At 39.9% G+C, this 24,186-nt stretch overlaps 1 protein-coding gene and 1 long non-coding RNA gene across 4 annotated transcripts in view; one reads left to right on the forward strand and one right to left on the reverse strand.

The window, feature by feature from the left end:
* Positions 1-228: 228 nt before the first annotated feature.
* LOC128775264 (uncharacterized) lies at positions 229-1,431 on the forward strand. The gene is made up of 2 exons (XR_008419892.1): positions 229-428; positions 529-1,431. It is a non-coding gene; the product is annotated as an uncharacterized LOC128775264 (long non-coding RNA).
* A 16,689-nt stretch (positions 1,432-18,120) lies between these two features.
* Positions 18,121-24,186, reverse strand: part of ATAD2 (ATPase family AAA domain containing 2) — a 67,696-nt gene continuing 61,630 nt past the window's right edge. For 2 of the 3 annotated variants that reach the window (XM_019459913.2, XM_019459915.2), the window contains exons 25-28: positions 22,204-22,599; positions 20,477-20,610; positions 19,503-19,631; positions 18,121-18,765 (exon numbers count right to left, since the gene is read on the reverse strand). In XM_019459913.2, the coding sequence (XP_019315458.1) occupies positions 18,721-18,765; positions 19,503-19,631; positions 20,477-20,610; positions 22,204-22,599 (704 nt within the window). In that variant the 3' untranslated portion in view covers positions 18,121-18,720. The remainder of the gene's footprint in view (positions 18,766-19,502; positions 19,632-20,476; positions 20,611-22,203; positions 22,600-24,186) is intronic. The other variant, XM_019459914.2, reaches the window with a different exon arrangement.

Here is a 24,186-nt window from a genome sequence, read left to right on the forward strand (position 1 = left end):
CGGCGGGCCGGCACACGGCCTAGGCAGCTCGGCGGGCCCTGCAGAGCGTGGAGGGTCGGGGGTGGGGGTGCGAGGCGAGGCGCGCGCCCCAGCGGCCGACCGGGGGCGGGGAGGGAGGGAAGGAGCCGGCCGAGGCGGGGCCCTCCCGCGCGCGCGCCGTCCGCGCGCCCCCACCCCGCTCCGCGCCAGGCTCTCTACTCACGGACCCGGCTGCTCCCCTGGGGTTCGACCCGGGTCTCTACCCTCTGGATTGGCGCACGGGGAGGTAGGGAACCGCCCCGCCCCTCTGTCAACAGAATCCCCGCCCCGGCCGGCTCGGAAGCCCCGCCCTCTGTCAGCAGAAGCCTCGCCTCCTCCAGGTCTCGAAGCGGCCCCGCCCCTTGCGGGCGGTAGCTCCACCCACCAACAGAAGACTTGTCTTTACTCAGGTCAGTCCCCGCCTTCTGTCACTTGTGGCCCTGCCCTCCGGGCGCTCTGCCTTGCTAATGTCACCGCCGGATCCTAAGAAACGCCCCTTGTCATCTTAAGCCCCATCTCCTGGTGGCAGTCCACCCAAGCCCCGCCCCCTTCATCGGAATCCCCGCCCACTGTCAAAAGAAGCCCCGCCTTGCTGAGACCAGTCTGGATTCCAGCCCGAAACCCCACTTTCTGTCAACCGCCGGCCCGCCTCTTCTCGCCTGCGGGTGCCTACCCCAGCACAAACCGCAGCTCCACCCGCTGACACCGAAAGTTCAGTTCAGCCTCACTTCGAACTGCAGTTGAAGACGGAACCACCCTTTGCTTCCCAAAGTCCTCCTTTCCCCCCATGCCTGCCCCCTCCCCCCTCTCCCCCCACCCGCCGCCCCGCTCACGAGCCTCTCCGCTGAAGGGCTTTCTTTTAAAGATATGGTCTTCACCGGACAGCTTCAATGGGAGCTAGTCCCGAAGAAGATGCCAGCCAAGGACCCAGGCTTTGGGGAAAACCGGACGGCGTCACCGCCCCTCCTCACCTCCGCTTCCCTTCCCCCCACCCCCACATCCTTTTTAAAATTATGAAACGTGCAAACCAAAGCGGAGAGAAACGTCTCACCTTCCAAGCTGCTCTGCACAGATTCATGGGCCTGGACGCTCAACCCTCTGTGCTTTGACAGTAGTACTCCACTGAGCCACATTAATCCTAAAATGTGCAGTTGCTTAAAGTACAACCCTGATTGTTGAAATCGATATGCAGCAGTTTCTTTTTATTTATATGTTTTGTCTTAGAATCCTAGAACTTGGGGAAACAGAAGCAAGTAAAGCTTAATGATCTTATAAACAGAGGTACTCAACCCTACCATACTCAACATCCTGTATTTACAACAAAAATGTACCACCACTTTGCTCTCCTGGAATTAAATTCGCAGATAATGTAAACTACACAAATAAGTTCAATAAACCAGTGTATGTTATAAAGGTGGAAAAAGAGAAAGTAGTTTATTCTAAAATACTATACTAATACCTATAAAAATAATATGTGTTGCACTATGTAAATACTTTAGCCCCAATGAGAACTACGGAACAAAAACTGCCCCCACAAAATCTCAAGACGCCCCCTAGGGGGCAGTACTGTGCCCACTGAGAAACTGCTTAGGACTTCTTTCTGAGGAAAGGAAATGCTTGAGCTACAGAAATTCATTCTTTTGTTCATACATTAAACAGCTAGGTTTTTGAGCACCAGCATATGCCAGGCACTGTGGGAGATGAAAACTGAGTCCGGCAATATTTTTGTCTTCAAGAAGACTACAGTCTAGTAACCCAGCAAAAAACATGAGCATGAAAACATCAACCAAGGTGAGAAGTGAGAAGAGATCAAGGTGGGATTCAAAAAGAGATCCCTTTAAGGGTACGGGCTGATGAACAGAAATCTCACCTTTGCTATCTCCCTCTTTTCTCTTTTCCTCTTTCTCCTTCTCCCTTCTCTCCCTCCTTCCCTTCCTTCCTTTTCTCCTCCTCCTCATCTTCTTTAGCATCAGTTTATAGAGTCACCTCCTTCTCACTAGAAGCTGTCTGCCTGGTTCGCTGCCCAGTGCCAGCAGCCCAGAGTCCTCTCAGTTTAGGGCCATGCCCACAGGGCAATTCTGTCCAGGAAAACAACTTCAATAGCACGGTGCTTAGAACAGTGTCCTTGGCTGAATTGCTGCCAATTATTTGGTATCCTTGAACAAAGCAAGACTGTTATCACCCTCAAACACGCACACGCGCACACACACACACACACACACACACACACACACAAAACTGGTTGCAGTCCTAAGCAATATGAATATATGTTTAACATAGCAGATTGTGCCAGCCCACATAAATCTGTTTAGAGATCATGCTCAGAGTAACTTGTTTTTATTAAAATAAACTCATTTGTAAAAATTGTAAATATGACTGATTTCAACAGCTGTGTGGCTCCAGAAGTTAAGTTTTTAGCCATGGATTGGCACAGTTAGAAGAGTCTAGATTTTTTTATGCATATGTTTTGCAGTTTGTCACACACAGTCTGCTATGGCAAAACTTCAGTACTGCTAGAGATGAAAAGTTGTCCAGCAGGTTTTAAAAAGCACAGCACTTTTGCTATTCAGAGTCTCTTCCATATTTGGAACAGTGAAAAAAATATTTGTAGGAAATGAAGAGCTTTGAATCAAAAGTTCTCAGCACTGGTGTCATCTGAAGAGGAATAGGCTTCCAACAGCACTTTTGGTAGTAGTTTCCTTCTGTTATTATTTTTCTCCTTTTTCTTCTTTTGGTGAGCAAGTCTTCTAAAAAACATATCATGAAAACAGATCAGCCTAAAAGACATCAAACAAAGACGCTTTAAGCTTTTAATTACAGGTAGGTGAACTCAAGAATTTTGACCTAGTGAAATGCTCCCACAATTCTCTCCAATGGCTAGTTCAGAAGGTAAACAAAAACGTTCTTGCTAAAGCTAGCTCAGACTTAACAAACTTCCTTTCTTTTTTTAATGTTTATTTTTGAGAGAGACAGAGCATGAGCGGGGGAGGGGCAAAGAGAGAGGGAGACACAGAATCCGAAGGAGGCTTCAGGCTCTGAGCTGTCAGCACAGAGTCTGGCAAGGGCTCGAGCCCATGAACTGGGAGATCATGACCTGAGCCGAAGTCAGACGCTTAACCGACTGAGCCACGCAAGCGCCCAAGACTTAACAAACTTTTAAAGTTAATTTAGGGTCAACTCATTTCTTATTCCTCTCAATGCTTGCCTTGTAAAAACGGGAATGTTGTTGATAATAACAACAGTAAAAGCAAGGTAGTATTCTAAATAATGCCCTCCCCATTCCACTCCTCCCCGGTTTCTGTATCTAGCATAAGACTGCATGTAGGACTATGGGACCACAGATGCAAAACAAGAAAAGCAGGAAAAACTGACTTTCCAGTATTTATTCAAGGAATAACATGCTGTTACACTTTAGTGGCTCTGTCAACGCTATCTCTGAAAAAAAAAATGGTGCCAGTGTTATCTTTTTTGACCTAAAGTCTTAGGACACAAGTAACTCTAGAGGAACACCCAACTTGCTACAGTGGGAAGATGCAACCCTTCACTGGTTTTCAAAGACTTAGTGGAAGAGTCTAGGGCAGCGGTTCCTAAACTTTAATGGGCGTGGAGATTCCCTGGGAACTTTAAAATGTAGCTTCTCAGGGGCACCTGGGTGGCTCAGTTGTTTGAGTGACTGACTCTTGATTTCAGCTCTAGTCATGATCCCAGAGTCATGGGATTGAGCCCCACATCAGGCTCTGTGCTGAGTGTAGAACCTGCTTAAGATTCTCTCTCCCTCTGCCCTTCTCCCCAACTCACCCACTCTCTCTATATATAAGTAAGTAAATAAATAAATACATAAATACATACATACATACATAAGATACAATATAATACAATACAATACAATGTAGCTTCTCAGACTCTGCTCCTGGGAGAGTCTAATTCAGTAGGTCTGGGGTGAGGTCATGAATCTACCTTTGGCAGGCAGCTGGTGACCCTCATCTAGGTGACCCGTAGGCTTCACTTTGAGAAATAGTGATCTAGCAAAATGCTTATAATTGAGGAAAAACTTACTGCATTCTTGTAGAACTAAGGGTTATAAACTACCAAGTCATTATCTCTAAGAAGAGATATTCTAAAGCTGTCAGTTGGTTGGACATCAGCACTGGAAGGGAAATTCTACTTCGGTCTTCAAGAACCTTTAAATCCATTACAGACGTCCATCTTCCAGGCAAACTCATGCGACTCAGTAAACCCTGGGCACTTTAGATAGACTATTTCACCTTCCTGGTGTCTCTGTGAAGTAGTTGGTTTTGCTTGAAGTTAACATAATGAGGATGCCAAGGTTTGGAGAGGTTAAGCTGCCAGTCGGTTGCCCAGTTACCTACAAGGTAAAGGGTTTTGAACCCACCTTGACCCTTCCTAAAGTCTAATGAAGATGCTCCATAAACCCTTTCTCAGAAAGAGGGTATTGCATTAGCCAGGCTACAGTGTGCACAGAATTTGAAAGCCTTCCCTCGTGTTGAAGTCAGACAGTCTTCTTTCTGTTCAAGTCCCAAATCCTCTGCATCAACAACTGTTGCTTCATAACAGACCACACAAACTTAGCAGCTTGAAAGCCCAAGCAGTTATTTAGCCCATAAGTCTGTGGGTCAGCTGGGTGGTTCTGCTGATCTGAGCCAGGTTTGGCTGATCTTGACTGGCCTCACTCATGCATCGTGGTCAGCAGGTGGGTCGTCTGGAGGCTGCCTGGTCCAGGATAGACTCATTCATGTAGCTGGAAGTTGGCTGATGGTCAGTGGATCATCTAGGTGCTGGCCATCTAGGATGGCCTCAGTCAATACCTCCAGTGGGTGTCTGGCTATTGATCATAGGGGTGACTGAGCCACATGTGTCTCATCTTCCAGGAGAAAATAGCCTGGATTCCTTCACGTGCAAAAAGTTATAAGAAACTGAGAAGCAGTGTTTGAGACTTCTTAAGGCTAGCCTCAGAACTGACACACTGTCATTTCTGCCATAGTCTACTAGTCAAAGCATCACAGGGCCAGCCCAGATTCCACCTCTTGAGGGGAACAGATGCAAAGTCACACTGCAAAGCCTGAAGATACAGGAGGGGCAAACAGTTGTGGCCATTTTTATAATCGATTTACCACAATAACTATATGGCTCAAGGCACGTTTCTCAACTTCTATTTCTACTCATCTGCAAAATGAAGATATTACAATTGTTGTGCCCTATCTCAAAGGGTTGATAGCTCATGCAAGAGGCCTGGCTTGCGTTAATTTTTCAGACAATATTGGCCACGAGAATGCTGATGCTGTCCTCTGGGGCCTTTCTAGCCTGAAAGTCTTATGAGTCTGCATGGCAGAGAGAGTAGGCTGATTTTTTGATGACCTCGCAGGGCAGGACTTTGGACCTGATTTTTTTTTTGTTGATTTCATGCTGCCCCACTTAGTACTCTTCTGGTTGTGGTACAGAAACCCATTCAAGCTAGCTCAATTAAAGAAGCCAAAGCTCCCGTTTGTCCCCTGCATGTTCACTCCATCTTTTCCTCCCTCGACTCTCCTTTTAAGACTCCTCTAGAACATGCCTCAGCCAAGCAGCCTTAGCCCTGGAATCCGATATGACTGTTCAGCTTTGTTCATTAGAGCTCAATGGCCTGGTTCTCAGTGTCCCGATTCCAAAATCTAAAGAGAGAAACTGCTTGGTCCAGCACTTCTCCTCGCAAAAGGTCAGTTTAGTCTACTCTGCCATGGCAGGAGGGGTGGGCAGTCTTGGGGAGAAGGGGCAGCTTTATGTGGGCAGCAGAGGCTGTGAGCAAGAGCAGTTCCTTCAGGAGATGGCTGTGAGCCAGCAGACACAGTGATTCACATTTCCTGGACACAGGCAGCCTTCTCTAGTATTTTCAATTACCTTCCCATCAAACAGCTGAAGTACACAATTTCAAGGACTTGATAAAGATCCATCTCCTCTCTGAATAGCTCTTAATGAAGTGGAGGTAGGTGGCTCTTTCTCCCACTCACTCACCAAAAACCTACCACATGCTTTCGCTGTAAGCAGAGGTGTATTCCTTTTTTTAGGGCTGCTGTAACAAAGTACCACAGACGAGGTGGCTTAAACAACGGAAATTTATTTTTCTCACAGTTGCAGAGGCCATAAATCTGGAGGCCAAGGTGTCAGCAGGATTAGTTTCTTCTGAAGGTTTTAAGAGAGAGAGATGTTTCATGGTGGGGTTTTTTTTTTTTTTATATGTTTATTTTTGAGAGAAAGTGTGAATGGGGGAGGGGTAGAGAGAGAGGGAGACACATGGATGCAGGGCTTGAACTCGAGAACTGTGAGATTATGACCCAGGCCAAAATTGGATGCTTAACCAACTGAGCCACCCAGGCACCTCCAAATTCCTCCCTTATAAGAATACCAATCATATAGGATTAGGTGGGTTTGAGCCCTCATTTTACCTAATTACCTCTGCAAAGATCTATCTCCAAATATAGTCACATTCTGACTAGGTTAGAACTTCACCTTATAAATTCTGAGGGAGACACAATAATTGAGCCCATGACAGCATGAAAACAGTCATTACTATAAACAATGTCAATGGTAGCTGAGCCTGTTCCATTGCAACATCCCTGGTCTTATCTACAGTTCTGCTTATCGGAATGCCCTTCAGCCCCTGAGAGCATCCAGTAACTACTTATTGACTCTTTTCGTCTGTCATTTATAAATAAGCCTTCTTTAAAGCTCCAAGTCTGTGAAAAAGTGGTCATACTGTGTACTTTTGAAGTCACTTTTGAAAAAAAAAACTCTGTCATCAAATAGCATTTTGTTTATACATTGCCTAAGAAAATGGTTCTCAACTCTGGTTAGACAATAGAATCATCTGGTGCTTTTAAAAAACAGTCTCCACCTCCCACCCCTGTACCCCTCACCGGTCCTATCTCCAAAGATTCTGATGATTTGGTTTAGGTTGGGATACAGGCACTAATTAAAAAAAAAAAAAAAAAAGTTTCCCAAATGATTCTAAAATAAAGTCGGTGTTGAGAACCATTGGCTTCAGATAAAGCTTAGGGGAGGCAAACAACTCTTAGAAAGCACCTCTGTCTGTCCGGCCCTGAGCTAGGTGCTTTGCTATGTAATTTAATTTTCAAAATAATCCTAGGAGTATTAATGCTACGTCCTCGATTGTATAGACAAGAAAACTAGGCTCAAGAAGATTGCCTTACTCAAGTCCCACAAGCTGTGGAGGCAAAGGGTTATTCAGGTTTAAATACCGGGTAGCAGGAGCCTAGATAGGACTAGAGGCTGGTCAGGGCTTTTACACTGGAGAGACAATCAGCACAGAGAACAATTTTTGGCCATTTTTTCCCCTAAGTTTATTTATTTTGAGAGAGAGAGAGAAAGCACAAGCAGGGGTGGGGCAGAGAGAGAGAGAGAGAGAGAGAGACGAGAGAGAGAGAGAGAGAGAGAGAGAGAATCTCAAGCAGGCTCCAAGCTGCCAGCACAGAGCCTGATGCAGGGCTTGATCCCACTAACCTCGAGATCATGACCTGAGCTCAAGTCAGACGCTTAACCGACTGAGCCACCCAGGCATCCCAACAATTTTTGTCCACTTTTTTTTTTTTTTTCAACATTTTTTTTTTATTTATTTTTGGGACAGAGAGAGACAGAGCATGAATGGGGGAGGGGCAGAGAGAGAGAGGGAGACACAGAATCGGAAACAGGCTCCAGGCTCCGAGCCGTCAGCACAGAGCCTGACGCGGGGCTCGAACTCACGGACCGCGAGATCGTGACCTGGCTGATGTCGGACGCTTAACCGACTGCGCCACCCAGGCGCCCCATGTCCACTTTTTAAAAACAGGTCTGTTTTACCCTCACATTGATTCTTCCACCACAGGCTCAACAACCATCAAGGGAATATAGTATCTGTTTGTCAGAACAGACAAGGCTGTGCTGCTGTTAACAAACCCAAATAAACCTTGGTTTATTGAACACATCATGATTTATTTCTCATTCATCAAGTTTTCTTATAGCTCTCAGTGACCTCTGGGTCACCTCCTGCCAAGCGGTGGCTCAGGGATCCAGGCTAACCCCTCTTTTTGGCTGTGCCTTTTGGAATACATGTCTTCTAGTTTGCCGACGTAGGAGGAAAAGGGATTTCCACGACTTATGCAACAAGTGTTGCTGCCATGTTACCTTAACAAAAGGCATCTCTTTTTTTGGAGAACATGTTCAAGAAGGTTGGAACCCATGTTTGACTCCACAGGCCCTCCTTTTCCACTGCACAGTCCATTCTTCTGTGCCATGGATGGTAAAGAAAGTAAAAGCAAACCTAAATTCTTTACTGAGGTAGGGGGCACTTTAGGCGTGTTGACATGTGATTTTGTCGTATTATACCTTTCTTATGAGGCAGAGACCACACATCATTTTTCTCTCCTCTAATGCATTGTACGCAGTAAGTCCTTAATAATAGTATGTAGGTGCACATAAACATAAATTCAGCAAATATTAATTGGACAAGACAGACCGAGTCTCTGCCCTCATGACTACAATTAAGATACCCTGATAATAATATACTGGTTTTGTGTCTTGTCATTTGTAATGTACTTTAACTATACCATTATCTCATTTTATTTATGAATGTCATAAATTGAACACATCCACCAATCAGCTTGGGCTTCTCATTAATTTCTCGGCTGGTTTGTAGGTCAGATATTTTATAATCTACCTCCTCCTTACACTTCTTTCCTTCCTGTTTCATAGCTGGGTGAGAGGAATGCCTTTTATAGCCAGCAAGGTGATACACTGCCATGCTTATATTATGCACATACCCAGAGGTTCAACACCTCTTTTCTGATCATGCAGAGATATGCTGACTTTTAGCAACTTTTTCAGAAATACTTGCCCAAAGACCGTTGAGGAACAATATAAAAATATAAGAAATACGCATTTTTTCAGTTTAGACACACAAGATTTTTTCTGATTTTTGCCTCCCTTTAGATTTTGCCTCCACGTTTCATAATCAAGAATTATGAAAACAACTTTTAAATTTTTATATTTGCACTACCAAAGGAATATAATAACTTTGCAAACACTTCAAAAAAGAAAAAACAGAGGTAAGAACCCATCTACAGTTCTCCCTAACTACTATTAGCATTTTGGTGTATTTCCAGATTAGCTATTTTTAGATGAGAGAAAATGTTATCTTTGTTTCTTCTTCTGCAAGGTTATTTCATGTAATAATATTAGAAAACTGTCATTTTGGATAGACATTTTCATTTAGCTAGTATTTCAGTGATTATATTTCGTGCAACAGCTGTGAGGTGAAGGTTCGGAAGAAACCAGGGAATTCATTTGAGTGATGATGGTAAATTACATTTTCTCCCTAGTGGGGTGGGGAAGGAGACTTAGGAAAAATTTAAGTAAGAAACAGAAAAGAGACATATGCTCTGGTCCTAAATATAAAACATGTAAATTGAATGAAAAAAGTAATTACAGAACATAAGATTGGGGTAACTTATTTTTCTTCCTAAATAATTAAAGCAAAAGCTTGTGTCTTTTTTTAAGACCCTGATTTTCCTAAACATTCACCACAGTAAATAGCTATAATTAAGATTCATCACACGTAATCAGTTTCCAAATTATTTCATGAATACATTATCTATTGCAACAGGCCCCCCTCCTTCCCCCCCAAGTCAATCTTTAAGCAAGCTGAAGTTTCACAATGGTCTTTTAAACCAATATTTGTAGCTCACAGCGTCCTCATGTCCAGGGTGCCCATGTTTGGCACTCTTCGATCCAGTAAATGTTTTAGTCCCATATATTTTGGATGTTTAAATCATTTCGATTTGGCATGTGGTCTGAAGGTAGTGGTATTCCAAGAGCCCTCTCACTGCATGTTAAGTGCTGTTCTCTGACTCCCAGCCAGAGCTTGGATGTTGGCAGGGTTGATTGCTCAAATGTAATGATTTCATTTCCAACCTTTGCATACTAAAATTACATAGCCCAAACATGAAGCTTCCAGATTTTTCCTCTTGAAAACAGAATAGAGACATAATTTAACATGACTACAAAACAATTATGACAATCTTTGAAATGGGAATAAATTTGAAAATTGTTAAGCTGTCACAATACTGAGGAAATGAATGCTGATTTGTAAGGTTCAATAACAGCTGAGAAACATAAAAAACTTATAGTCGTTGTTTAGGGAATTTTCATATTTTTCTTTCACTTTATATATAAAGGGAGTGTCATAGATTCAGTTCTCCTTAAAGGAGACCCTGAATAAAGAAATGTGAGAGTAAATGGTTATGTGGAAGGCGATGCCAAGAAGTACGGGCAGGGGAGAGAAATGAGACAGGGAAGGAAGCTACAAGGATAGAGTGCAGTTTTAAGCAGTCTGGGGCTTGAATAGCCCTCAGTTTCAGGATCTAGGGCTCAACCCCAGTGGAGACTAGAGACAGTGTAGAAGACACCTCAGGAGCAAGGGAGACGGGGTGTTATTATTCATCAGTTTCTACCTATGTCTTGTTGGCAGCTGATCCCAGGGATGTTATACTTTCTGTCACTTTCAGCCTACATCCAGCATGGATCACGAAAACACCCTCGGGTGGGGTTACAGATGTTTGCAGGAGGTTGCCAATGGCACATGCCAGAATGTTGAATGCCAAGAGCATAGGCGTAGGGCACCACAGTGTCTGTTTAGGGGAGGTAGTTAAGAACATAGGTTTCAACCATACACACCTAATAGAATCCTGCTTTTGCCACTAATGTGTGAAATTGAATAAATTACCTATCTACCCATTAAACTTGTAAAATGAAAATAACATAGAATATACCTCCTAAGGTCATTCTAAGGATTAAATAAAATACTGCATGTACATTACATACAAGGTGAGAGTTAACCATATGTATTAACTGGCTCAAATGCGCATTAGAAATTATGTCAGTAAATTGTGACTTTGTTAAGCTTTATGACAGCCTCTTGGGGTGGCTTCTGGGTTGGCACTTCCTTGTAATGGCGATTTTCTTTAACAGTGTCTAAATTATGTGACCCTGGCTTCTGGCCATAGTTAGGGGGAACATTAAGACCAATCCAATTCTTTGGTGGGGGGAACTCTGAAATCTAAAATGGAATCAATGAGGGGCACCTGGGTGGCTCGGTCGATTGAGCGTCCGTCTGGCTCAGGTCATGATCTCATGGACTGTGAGTTTGAGCCCCATATCAGGTTCACTGCCATCAGCGCAGAGCCCCCATCAGGTCCTCTGTCTCCCTGTCCCTCCCCCACTTGCGCTCTCTCAAAAATAAATTTAAAAAACACATTAAAGTGGAATCAATAAGCGTGGGTGTCTTTGTTGAATTATATTAATAGCAACTATTTTAAAAATTCCTGCAAGAGCTTGGAACAGCCCTGGTTCTCTCCACTGACTTGGTTAAGACCACCCGTGAGGTAACTTACATCTTTTCAAAAATATATGCCTTTTTTTTTTTTTAAAGTTTAGTTATTTATTTTGAGGGAGAGAGCAAGCAGGGTAGGGGCAGAGAAAGAGGGGAGAGGGACAATCCTAAACCTTCTCCACACTGTCAGTGCAGAGCCCGATGCAGGGCTTGAACTCACAAACTGAGATCATGACCTAAGCTGAAATCAAGAGTCGGACGCTTAACTAACTGAGCCACCCAGGCACCGCAAAAATATATGCCTTTTTGCTAAAGTTAGCCAAAGAGAATTTCTGTTGCTTGCAATCAAAAGAATCTTAACCAGTAAAAACCATCTGTTTTTTAAATTTAAATTTTAGTTAACATATAGTGCAATATTGGTTTCAGGAGTAGAATTCAGTGATTCAACACTTACAACACTCAATGCTCATCACAAGTGCCCTCCTTAATACCCATCACCCATTTACTCCATCTCCCACCCACCTCCCTCCATCAACCCTCAGTTTGTTCTCTATCATTAAGAGTGTTATTTGTTTCCCTCTTTTCTTCCCCCTCCCTTCCATACGTTCATCTGTTTTCTTAAATTCCACATAAGTGAAATCATATGGTATTTGTCTTTGATTGACTTATTTCACTTAGCATAATATATTCTAGCTCCGTCATTGCAAGTGGCAGATTTCATTCTTTTTGATGGCCGAGTAATATCCATTGTGTGTATGTGTGTATATGTATGTATGTGTGTGTGTGTGTATATATATATATATATACACACACACACACACACACATATATATATATATATATATACACATACATATCTACCACATCTAATTTATCCATTTATCAGTCAATGGACATTTGGGCTCTTTCCATAATTTGGCTATTTTTGACAGTGCTGCTATAAACATTGGGGTGCATGTAGCCTTTCAAATCTGTATTTTTGTATCCTTTGGGTAAATACCTAATAGGGCATTTGTCGGGTCATAGGGTAGTTCTATTTTTAGTTTTTTGAGGAACCTCCATATTGTTCTCCAGAGTGGCTGCACCACTGTGCATTCAACCAAGCGCAAGAGGGTTCCCTTTTCTTTGCATCCTCACCAACATGTATTGTTTTTTCGTGTTATTAATTTTAGCCATTCTGACAGGTGTGAGATGGTATCTCCTGATTTTGATTTGTATTTTCCTGATGATGAGTGATGTTGAACATCTTTTCATGTGTCTGTTAGAAAAGTGTCTATTCATGTCTTTTGCCCATTTCTTTTTGTTTTTAATGATTTTTATTTTATTTTATTTTATTTTACTTTATTTTATTTTGAGAGAGTGCAAGCAGGGGAGGGGGCAGAGGGAGAGAATCTTAAGCAGGCTCCATGCTCAGCACGGAGCTTGACATGGGGATTGATCCCACTACCCTGGGATCATGACTTAAGCCAAAAATCAAGAGTCAGATACTGAACCAAATGGGTCACCCAGGCGCTCCTCTTCTGTCCATTTCTTAACTGGGTTTATTATTTTTGGGTGTTGAGTTTGATAAGTTCTTTATAGATTTTGGATACGAACCGTTTACTAGATATGCCATTTGCAAATATCTTCTCCCATTCCGTAGGCTGCCTTTTAGTTTTGTTGGTTGTTTCCTTTGTCGTGCAGAAGCTTTTTATCTGATGAAGTCCCAATAGTTCATGTTTGCTTTTGTTTTCCTTCCCTCCGTGATGTGTCTAGCAATAAGCTGTTCCAGCTGAGGTCAAAGATGTTGCTGCCTGTGTTCTCCTCTAGGATTTTGATGGTTTTCTGTCTCACATTCAGGTCTTTCATCCATTTTGAATTTACTTTTGTGTATGGTGTAAGAAAGTGGTCTAGTTTCATTCTTCTGCATGTCACCGTCCAGTTTTCCAAAAACCCATCTGTTAATTCAACACTTTAACTGGTTTAACTGCTCTCTCTCATCAATATTTATATATAAACATAATTTTTAAATACATATACAACAATTTAATTACATGTGAATTCTGGTGTATGCATAAACATAACATATTAAATGTGAATATTATTTTAAATATGTAAATATTCTAGAGCTAGTGAAAAACAAAATGAAAATCCCCACAATCTTCCTTTCAGTCTTTCCAGTCATTGTACCGATGAACTGTTATCATCAGTTGCAAAGCTAAGATAGAATCATTAGTTAGATGGGTTTCAATCTCATGAGAATGCCCAATATGTGAACAATTAACTGTTAGCAAACTGAAGTGAAAAATCTGTTCTTTTACAGCCTTGGAGCTGGATAAATCTAACAGATGCAACTTCTAAAAATATAATGAAGATGATTCTGTATCTTTTTGAAAATTAGATGCTATTAGCTACATCCTACTCTTTGTCTGAGGTATGGGCTTCCCTTCTCTATAACCCCCAAGGACCTCTATTTTCTGTCAGCTTTGTTATCTTCCTATCCTGCTCCTTAATGTCCTGCTTTCCTTATCCATTACCCAGTCATTAGGTCAGTTGATTCTTATTTAGTGGCAAATATGGACATTATGTAAGTTCTGGATCTATAATCATAAAACAAAAATAGTTCCTGACTTAAAAAGTCAGGATGAGTTTTCCTCAGAAAATGAGGAGGTTGGGGCACCTGGGTACCTCAGTTGGTTAAGTGTCTGACTTTGGCTCAGGTCATGATCTCACGGTTCGTGAGTTCAAGTCCCACATTGGGTAGCTCAAGCTCCGCTTCAGGTAAAAACGTGAGCCCCACTTTGAGTAAAAACACGAGCCCCCACTTCAGGTGAGCCCCGCTTCTCTTTCTCTCTGCCACTCACGTTTTTTCTCTCTCTAAAAAAAAAAAAAAAGAAAAGAAAAAAGAAAAAAGATAAACAAGAATTTCTCTCTCAAGAAGTCCAGATTGGAAAAAAAAAAAAAAAAAAAAAGCCCAGACGTAGTTAAGGACTTGAATAGCAATCCCCTAAAGTTATTATGAGCAAGGTTCTTTCATCTTATACTTCTATGAAGCAGGGCATGGGTTCCATCTTTAAGGTCACCTCATGGTCCAAGATAGCTTTTGGAGTTCTAGCCATTTTATGTATATATTCTAGGCAGCAGGTAAAATGAAGCACAGGTCAGGAAGTGTTCTCGGGGTACCCCCTCCCTTCCTAGCAGCTCTCCTAGAAATCGTGCACACTTCCCTTTGTATCTCATGTGGTCACATGGCCACATTTTGCTTCAGCGTTAGCAAACATAATCTCCCAGGACAGATTGCTCTGGGTATTGTGATAAGCAGAGAGAATGGATATTAGGAGGCAAAATGCCTATCATTTCCTCTATGTCCTAATATAGAGGTACTTTTTATCCCCACAGTATCCCTCAGCAAGAGGTCGTTCCTCAGGTCCTAACAAAGTTAGGGGCAATCTCTCAATTGCAAAGAAGTAATGTACATGTGTGGGTGGGAGGGTGGCAGGGAGAAGACAAGTAAATCTGAAATAACATCAACTAATCCTACAGTGCATACCAATCGGGATCCCTGAAAAGATCAGTTTTAAGAAAGGCAAAAGGGGAGACAGGCCCCCAATCCTTAGGAGTGGGCTGTGCACAGTGATCTTCCAGAGTACAGTACTGAAAGGGAAAGAAGTTACTTTACAATGGAGAAACCTGAGAAACACGATTTCTGCCAGGTGGTCAAGGCCAATCAACAGCCATAAATCACATTGATAGTGTGTAACCTGATATAATCACTTTACTTTTGTGATCTTCCTCCCCCAAATCTGTAATCCCAGTCTAATCATGAGAAAAACAGGCTAATTCCAGCAGAGGGGCATCTTCCAAATATTTGACCAGGACACTCCTCAAAATTGTTAAGTCATCAAAAACATCCCCATCTATTACCGAATTGTCTTTTGGTTGGTGAGCTTTAATAATCCTTTGAGATGATAGTATTTGTACAAGAGACATGAAGGTTTTCATTGTGATGAAGTCTGATTTATCTAATTTTCTTTTTGTTGCTAGTGTTTTTTGCCACATTTAAGAAATCATTGCCAAATTCAAGGTCATAAAGATTTGTCCTCGTTTTCTTCTATGAGTTTTATGTTTTATAAATTTTTTTTAATGTTTATTTATTTTTGAGACAGAGAGAGACACAGCATGAACGGGGGAGGGGCAGAGAGAGAAGACACAGAATCGGAAGCAAGCTCCAGGCTCTGAGCTGTCAGCACAGAGCCCGACGCGGGGCTCGAACTCGCGGACCGCCAAGATCGTGACCTGAGCTGAAGTCGGACGCTTAACCGACTGAGCCACCCAGGCGCCCCAATGAGTTTTATGTTTTAGCTATTAAATTCAGGTCTCTGATCCATTTGTGTTCATTTTTGTACATGGTGTGATGTAGAGGTCCAAACTCATTCTTTTGCATGTGGATATCCAGCTTTCCCAGCACACCATTTGTTGAAGGGACTATTCTTCCCCTATTGAATGGTCTTAGACATCATTTTCAAAAATCAATTGACCATAGATTAATGGATTTATTTCTGGACTCTCAATTCTATCCCATTGATCTTATAGCTATCCTGTATGCTAGCATCACCTGTTTTGTATATAACTTTGTGTTAAGTTTTGGAATTGGGAGGTGTGAGTCTCCCAACTTTCTCTACTTTTTTCAAGATTGTTTTGGCTATTCAGGGTCCCTTGCAATTACATTATGAATATAGGACTGACTTTCCTATTTCTGCAAAAAACCATTGGGATTTTGATAGGCATTAAACTGAATCTGTAGATTCTTTTGGTGAATACTGCCATTTTGACATTAAGTCTTCCAATACTTGAATACAGGATGTCTTTCCATTTATGTAGGTCTTATTCAATTTCTTTCATCAAAATTTTGTACTGTAAGTGTACAAGTCTTGTACTTCCTTGGTTAAATTTATTCCAAGGTGTTTTATTATCTCAGACGCTATTGTAAATGGAATTGCTTTCTTAATTTTCTTTTCGGATTGTTCATTGCTAGTATATCAAAATACAACTGATTTTTATGTTGACCTATTCTGCCACTTTGCGGAATTTATTAGTTCTAACAGATATTTTGTGAATTCTTTAGAAATTTGTACATACAAAATCATGCCATTTATGAATAGCTTTACTTCTTCCTCTCCCATTTGGATGCCTTTTATTTCTTTTTCTTGCCCTAATTACTACAGACTGATTGCACTTTTAAGCAAAAAAACCCCACAGAAAACAAAAAACAAAAACAAAACAAAAAAGATAAAACATCCTAGGCTTGCAATTTCAGCATGGTTTTGAAAGTCTGAATAGGAAACATAGACAAATTATTTCCCTGTCCATAGACAGTGTGTCTGTCACGAAAAGGACAGGAAGTATGTTCATCTTTGTAGCTAAAGTACAAAGATCATATCAACATTCCAGTGTGAACAGCATTTTAAACTATGCACAGTAATAGATTTTGTACTTGTTTACACTGGATTATCTTTAGGATATTTTGAAATAATGAAGAAATAGAAGCAAGTCTGAGAAGCAATTTTCACCTTTAAAATTTACTACCGAAGCTATACATAAAAAATGATGCATCTGGAGTTACAGAAGATGCATCTGGAGTAAGTTATAATAAGCTTTAATAAAAATGAGTATATGTGTATGTGTGTATACTTAAGTCCAGAAATATATGCTACTTTACATTTTTTCAGTGACTGGCATTGTGTTATGCATTATATAGACAGTATCTATTAATTAAGGTATCTAAATTACTGGGTTTTAAAAGGCTTAATTTAAATACAGTATGCTGATAAATCAACAAAAGGCAACTCACCTCTGAAACTTTTATTTAAAAAAAATTTTTTTTACATGGTCATTTATTCTTGGGAGAGAGAGAAAGTCAGAGCATGAGCGGGGTGGGGGGGGGGGCGGGGAGAGGGGAGGGCAGAAAGAGAGGGAGACACAGAATCTGAAGCAGGCTCCAGGCTCTGGGCTATCAGCACAGCCCGATGCAGGGCTTGAACTCCCAAACTATGAGATCATGACCTGAGCCAAAGTCGGACGCTTAACTGACTGAGCCACCCAGGCACCACCGACCCCCCTTTTAAAAAATGTTTATTTTGAGAGAAAGAGAGCAAGAATATGTGTGTGCGTGTGTGGGCATGCGTGCAAGCTGAGGGAGGGAGAGAGAAAGAGAGAGAGAGAGAGAAAGAGGGAGGGAGGAGGGTCTGCAATATCCCAAGCACGGTCTGCACTGACAGGGCAGAACCTGACGCGAGGCTTGATCTCACAAACCATGAGATCATAACCTGAGCCAAAATCAAGAGTCGAACGCTGAACCAACTGAACCACCCAGGTGCCCCTGAAACTGTTTTAGAATTCAGAATCTCTCATAGGAGATCATTATCTCCTATTCCCCTCTAAAGAAGTTTCCAACTATTTTTACAAACTAGAATGTCTCTTTAAAAGAACAAAACAAAAGAATATGCATGGTAGTGAATAGTTTTATTGCTTTAAGGAAGAAATTTATTTTTGGTATCATTAATACAAAATTTATAATATTTATCTTTATATAATTGTATATAAAAGCTATCTATAGAATACAACCTAAACACAAACTTAGAAGGATATAAAGAGTTTTCAAATATAAAACTTTTGTTCTATTAAAAAGATATTCAACAAAGTAATTATTAATACATTTGTGTGTATAATCATAAAAATAAACCAAAAATATTTAAAATCTTTATTAACCCAAATTAGAATTATAAAAATGTTTATCTAAAAAGCATCAATTTTGACATTCATGTACAGAAGTTGTTCAAGGACCTTCCCACAAATCATGACTTGAATCCTGGCTTTTAAGTAACTGGGCAAAGAAAGCTAAAGGAAAACGAGAGATGGGAATTAAAAAAAAAAAAAAGAATGGAAAGACACAATGATTAAGTTTCTAGTCTGATACAAGAAACTATTTTTAGGAAGGAAAAAACTTAAAAGTGCTCAAAACAAAAAATATCAATGTCACTAATTACTCTTAAGTGCCATAAAACATTAGTTATCAAAATTACTTTTATTAAGAGTTGGCCACACTTCATATGCTACAGAATTACTATTACTACAGTGCCTTTTTCAATCAAACTTTCAATATTTATCAGTTATCTCTGTAATTTATCTTACACATGTACATAAATACCAAGAAAGCTTAAATATTTTTATTTACTATTTTAATCTTTTCCTTAAAGATGCAGGATTTCATCTCGCACCAGTTATACGGACACAACAAAGGTGAATTAAATAGGAACTGAATATAAAGAATATTTGATACCAAGACATCATGATCTGGAACAACTGAAGTTTTCTACCTCTTGCTCCATTTTCTAGATAAAGAGTAAGAAGGAAAAATAGTAACTTTCAACATGAAAAAAGCTAAAGAAACATTACATCTATTTTGTCAACAACCTCAAGAATATTATTAACCCATATATGATAGTGAAAATAGAAATTTAGTTCAGTATTTAGGACTATCACACAAACTGATATCACCAATGGGACTTCATTTAAATCCCTTTGAAATGAGTCTGAGATGCATTCGTCTTATGTTAAGTTCAAATAGTTATAATCAAGGCACTAGTGTATTTCTAGGTATTAATATTTCATATTTTGTAGGTACTAACGTTACATACATATTATGCTATTTAGGTACCATGTTATACTTAGTAGATATACTAATTACTAAGTATATTATATACTAGTAGCTATACTAGTAGGTACCAGTAGTGTGTATAGTATACTATATTATCATCCAATATCTATTTTTAAAAATTAGTACCAATGCTCACTATAAAGAGTAGGTAAAGACACAGATTGATCCATCTTAAGTCTTATCTTTAAAAGAGCTTTATATCTTCATCAATACACACACAAAATAGAGATGTTTCATAGTCTTCTAATACAATAATTGCAATGATTTTTGAAGAAACACAAACTAGTGAAGTGCTAGATTTCAAAAAGCACAGAACTTGGCTGTGTCTAGAAACAGTCCATAATCCACATATTAAAAAATGGTCTTTAAAAATTCTTATCATCTTATAATTCCTTATATAGATTGGTTTACCTGAATAAGTGCCGTTTTGTCATAGTCCATGCGATGCTGATAAATACATTGGCTGATCACTGCATATAGATTCTCCAACTGAAAAATATTGTATTCTCGACTTTTTTTAACAACAGTCTTCAAAAGATTCTAAAAGAAAACATGAGTGTTTATATATATGAGAGATAAATTCCATGAGACAAGATACTGTATTTTTGAAGATGTGGGGAATTTTTAGCATGTAAGCCAGAGTGAGGCCAGACCTAACTATCTGGTGAGACGTGGTGACACTGCTAGTGGCTCTGACCGTTAGCAACAGTTAACTCAGCATCATCGTTCTGCAATCCTGGCCTCTGCCCTGGGGAACTCCCATCCTAAAAACTGTGGCTGAGGAGGTGTCCAATTGCAACTTTAGCTAGAAATCTCTACGGACAAACTAAAATATGTCAAAGAAATCTCAAAGGTTAATAAGCAAAAAAGCAACATTTTTGCAGGGTATTTTATGGCACTGTAGGTACCTTATAAAGTGAAACAAAAAGAGCACATAAACGGTGAACTACCTCACTACTTCAGTTTTTTTTCTTATAAAAAGGCTGTTTCATATTTGCTCAATGTTTTTTCTTATGACTGGAATGGACTCACTGGGTATCTGTGATGCTTCAAGTCTGGCCCTACAAGAATATGCCATGACCCCTCAGTTAACCAAAAAAAATGCCAGTAGAGTTAAGTAAAAACCAACTAAAATGCTCACTGGTGATGGCCATAAAAACAATGTATAGGATCAATAATGCAGACAAGTATGTTAAGAACTACAATATCAATACACTAGCCATCTCTAACTACTGCTTTTATGAAAGTTATTCCATACCAAGTTCATCCTTTCATAAAAGGTCATTATTTATTGCCAAATTGATAAAATATACTATTACAAGTCATTTTTGGTGGGTTATGTTACTAATTGCACAATGAAAGCATTACGATTTCAATTTGCATACTTTTAATCGCTCCTGGTCCACAACAAGTGAGGGTGTAGGCTGGGAAAGAATTGCCAAAGCCTTTTCAACACTGATGAGTTGCTGTTGCTCTACTTGGGAACGTCTAGCTCGAGTCATTCGCAGAATGCACATTTCTAGGATGAAAAATGAACTATTATTTGGTTCACAGACATTATAATGCTTAACATAAATATTAGGCAGATTACCTAGCAGGACATATTTACTTAATACAGACACTGATTCTGGTTGATTTGCTTTATTGTAAAATTAAGATGCTGCCACTTACACACTCAAAAAAAAAAAAAAAAAAAAAAAAGGAGAGAGAAGTACTTCTCAAATTGAGTTTTTCAAAGCATCCTCAACAGGTTGAACTATTCTATACTTAGATACAAGATTCATAGACTTTAAGAGCTGGAAGGGACCCCAGTAATCTAAGAATTGCAAACTACCACCCATAGGCCTAATCTGCCCTACGGCTATAAATAAAATCTTATTAGAACTTATTAGAACACAACCATGCCCATTTTACATATGTATGTCAATGTTACTTTTCTAACAGAGTGGACTAGTTGTGACAGAGGCTGTATGGCTATTTACTATCTGTCTCTTTATAGAAAAAGTTTGCCTATCTCCAACCTAGAATAACCTACTCACTGATAGATAGGAAAAATGAGGTCAAGAGAGGTGAAGAGACTTTTCTAAGGTCAACATACCTAATTGTCGTTAAGAGCTAGGACAAGAACCCAAATCTGCTGATATGTAAACAAGTACCTGTACCCCATTAAATAGTATCCTTTTTAAAAAGATGATAAAAGAAAAAGAAAACTCTGAATCCACATAAAACATACTGCGTCATATAGCCAGAGGACTAACACCTAAAATATCCACACTGGAAAGGCTATATCCTAGTCCATTATGCTATGGTTACTCAAACACACTAGAACTCATTTCAAGGAATTGCTTGATAAAAGGTTTCCCTACAGCCTATAAGCCACTGGGAAAAAAAAAGTCTCATTAACATTCTCAATACTTGTTTTTGACCAAAATAAATTTTGACTCTGTTACCCCTCTTTTTGCTTTTTAAGACTAAATAACGTTTGGCTTTTCCAAAACCCAAACAAATCTACTGCTAAAGATCCAAGAAGATTCAGACAGAAGACAATTCTAAATGAATAACTTTGGGAGCAGGATCATTACAATAAATAGAAATAATCTTGGACTTAACCTTTAAGAGAAGCAGAGGAATGATGGGGGTGAGTGATGTTCTACACCACTCAGCTAGGATCACAGAAAACTGCTTCTCTTGCTTAAAAAGAAGAGGGTATCCTGCCAGTTTTTAAAAACTGTGTAGCCAAGTACTTTGCTACATGCTTTAGATGAATTCTTTTATTCAAGTCTCAAAGTATTTCATTACCTGACTACCATCCACCCCAATTTTGCCGATGAGAAAACTGAGACTGATAGGTCAAGACCTTGCCCAAGGTCACAAGCTACTAAGTAGTGGACTAGGGGTTCAATTCCAGGTCTATATGATGCCACACTATAGTTTTAGCAGTAATTTACAAGCTAAATAGCAAGTAAAGTTAATGCTAATTTGTTTCTAATTAACACCTGCATTCTGAAAGAAAAGGAAAAGGAATAAACTGAAATGGTAATCAGTCATTTAAGAACTTTGAGTGAAACATCTTTTAAAATTATAATTAGTAAGTTGCTTGAGAAAGCCTTACCTTTAGCTTCATTTTCATCAGAAATATCTATTATCTGAGAGCCAGAAGCATCTCCGTTGCAAACAATTTTATCTTTCCTCAGTTCTGTGCATGCTGTAGTTTTCCCAGATTCTTCAAGTTCATGCTCAATATCACAAATACTTGAGTTATTATTCCCCAATTCTATTTTGCTTTCAGAGGCATTTTGCTGTTTCTCATTTTCTTCCACTGAGGACTCTCCTGTGTTTCCAGTCTCATTGTGGTCTACACTTGTGTCTTGATTTTCCTCTGTATCACTCTCAATTTTGTCATCTGTGACATTTTGGCTCTCATCTTTCACCTGTGAAATCCTCCTTCGTTTTGTTATGGTGCCTAAGTACCACTTTGACTTTTTGCGGATTTTCCTCTTCAACTGAGCTTCAAAGAATTTAAAGAAAAGAATAGAAGAACATTCAGCAATTTTCTAAAGTCCAAGTAAGTGGGGAAAAAATACCTCCTGATATATAAGAGGGTAGAGAGCTTGAGAAGCCACTACAGTCTTGTATGATTGGAACACAGAAACAAAGGTAGAGAGCACTGTAAGAAGAAGGCCAAAAGAGGGCAATCACCTGTCACTCTAAGGAGCTTGGATTTTACCCTGAATAATTTTTTTAAAATCTTGAATAATTTTAAGAAGGGCAATTATATGAATTGTCCAATGACTGTATTACAAAAATCATTGTGGGAGGAGTATGAAGAATGAAGTGGAGGAAGGGAGGGCAAGACTAAAAACAGCCTATACTTATAGTGCCTACCATATAGTGGGAACTCTTCCAAGCTTTTTTTTTTTTTTTTTTTTTTTTTTAATTTAAATCCAAGTTAGTTAACACATAGTATAGTAATGGTTTCAGGAGCAGAATTTAATGATTCATCACTTATCTAGAACACCCAGTGCTCATCCCAACAAGGGCCCTCCTTAATGCCCATTGCCCATTTAACCCATCCCCCTACCAACACCCCTCCAGCAACCCTCAGTTTATTCTCTGTATTTAAGAGTCTTTTATGGTTTGCCTCCCTCCCTGTTTTTATCTTATTTTTCCTTCTCTTCCCCTGTGTTCATCTGTTTGGTTTCTTAAATTCCACATATGAGTGAAATCATAAGATTATTTGTCTTTCTCGAACTTATTTCGCTTAGCATAATACCCTCCAGTTCCATCCATGTTGTTGCAAATGGCAAGATTTCATTCTTTTTGATTGCTGAGTAATACCTTCCAAGCTCTTTATGTGTGTACTGACTCACCGAAATCCCACTTTAACCTGATCAGGTTTGCGACCATTATCAACATCATTTTACAGCTGAAGAAACTAAAGATATACAGAGATTAAACATTCTGTTTGGGCTAGAGGCAGGATACCTACACTGAAATATTATTATGCTTGGGAGATGCATCCATACTGTGGCACACACTTCCAAGTTTAGTCATTCTCACTGTTGTACAATAATTCATATTTCCCATTCTATTGTGGCTTTTTTAGTATTTATTTTTTATATATATTTTAAATGTTTATTTATTTTGAAAGAGAGTGCAAGCGGGGAAGGGGCAGAGAGAGAGGAGAGAGAGAGAGCCCAAGCAGGCTCCACATTGTCAGCACAGAGCCCAATGTGGGGCTCCAACCCACAAACCAAAAGATCATGACCTGAGCTGAAATCAAGAGTCAGCCAGCCCGCTCAAAGGACTGAGCCACCCAGGCACACCCCCATTCTATTGTTGATGGACATCTGGATTGCTCCCAGTGTTGGACTATTATGAATACTAGTTCCATGAACATTCTTATACATGTCTTTTGGTGAACATAATGTATGCATTCCTGATGGGTATATAGCTAGGAATGGGTTGTTTTAAAGAAGACATTTTCCACGTCCTCAATTTCCACACACACACACACACACACACACACACACACACACACACACACTCAAAACTCATTTGACCAAGAGCATTCTGGTAGGTCACCTTTGTTGCT

The sequence above is a fragment of the Panthera pardus genome, unplaced genomic scaffold (genome assembly GCF_024362965.1).
Source record: "Panthera pardus isolate Hobbes unplaced genomic scaffold, ASM2436296v1 HiC_scaffold_7, whole genome shotgun sequence".
NCBI lineage: Eukaryota > Metazoa > Chordata > Mammalia > Carnivora > Felidae > Panthera > Panthera pardus.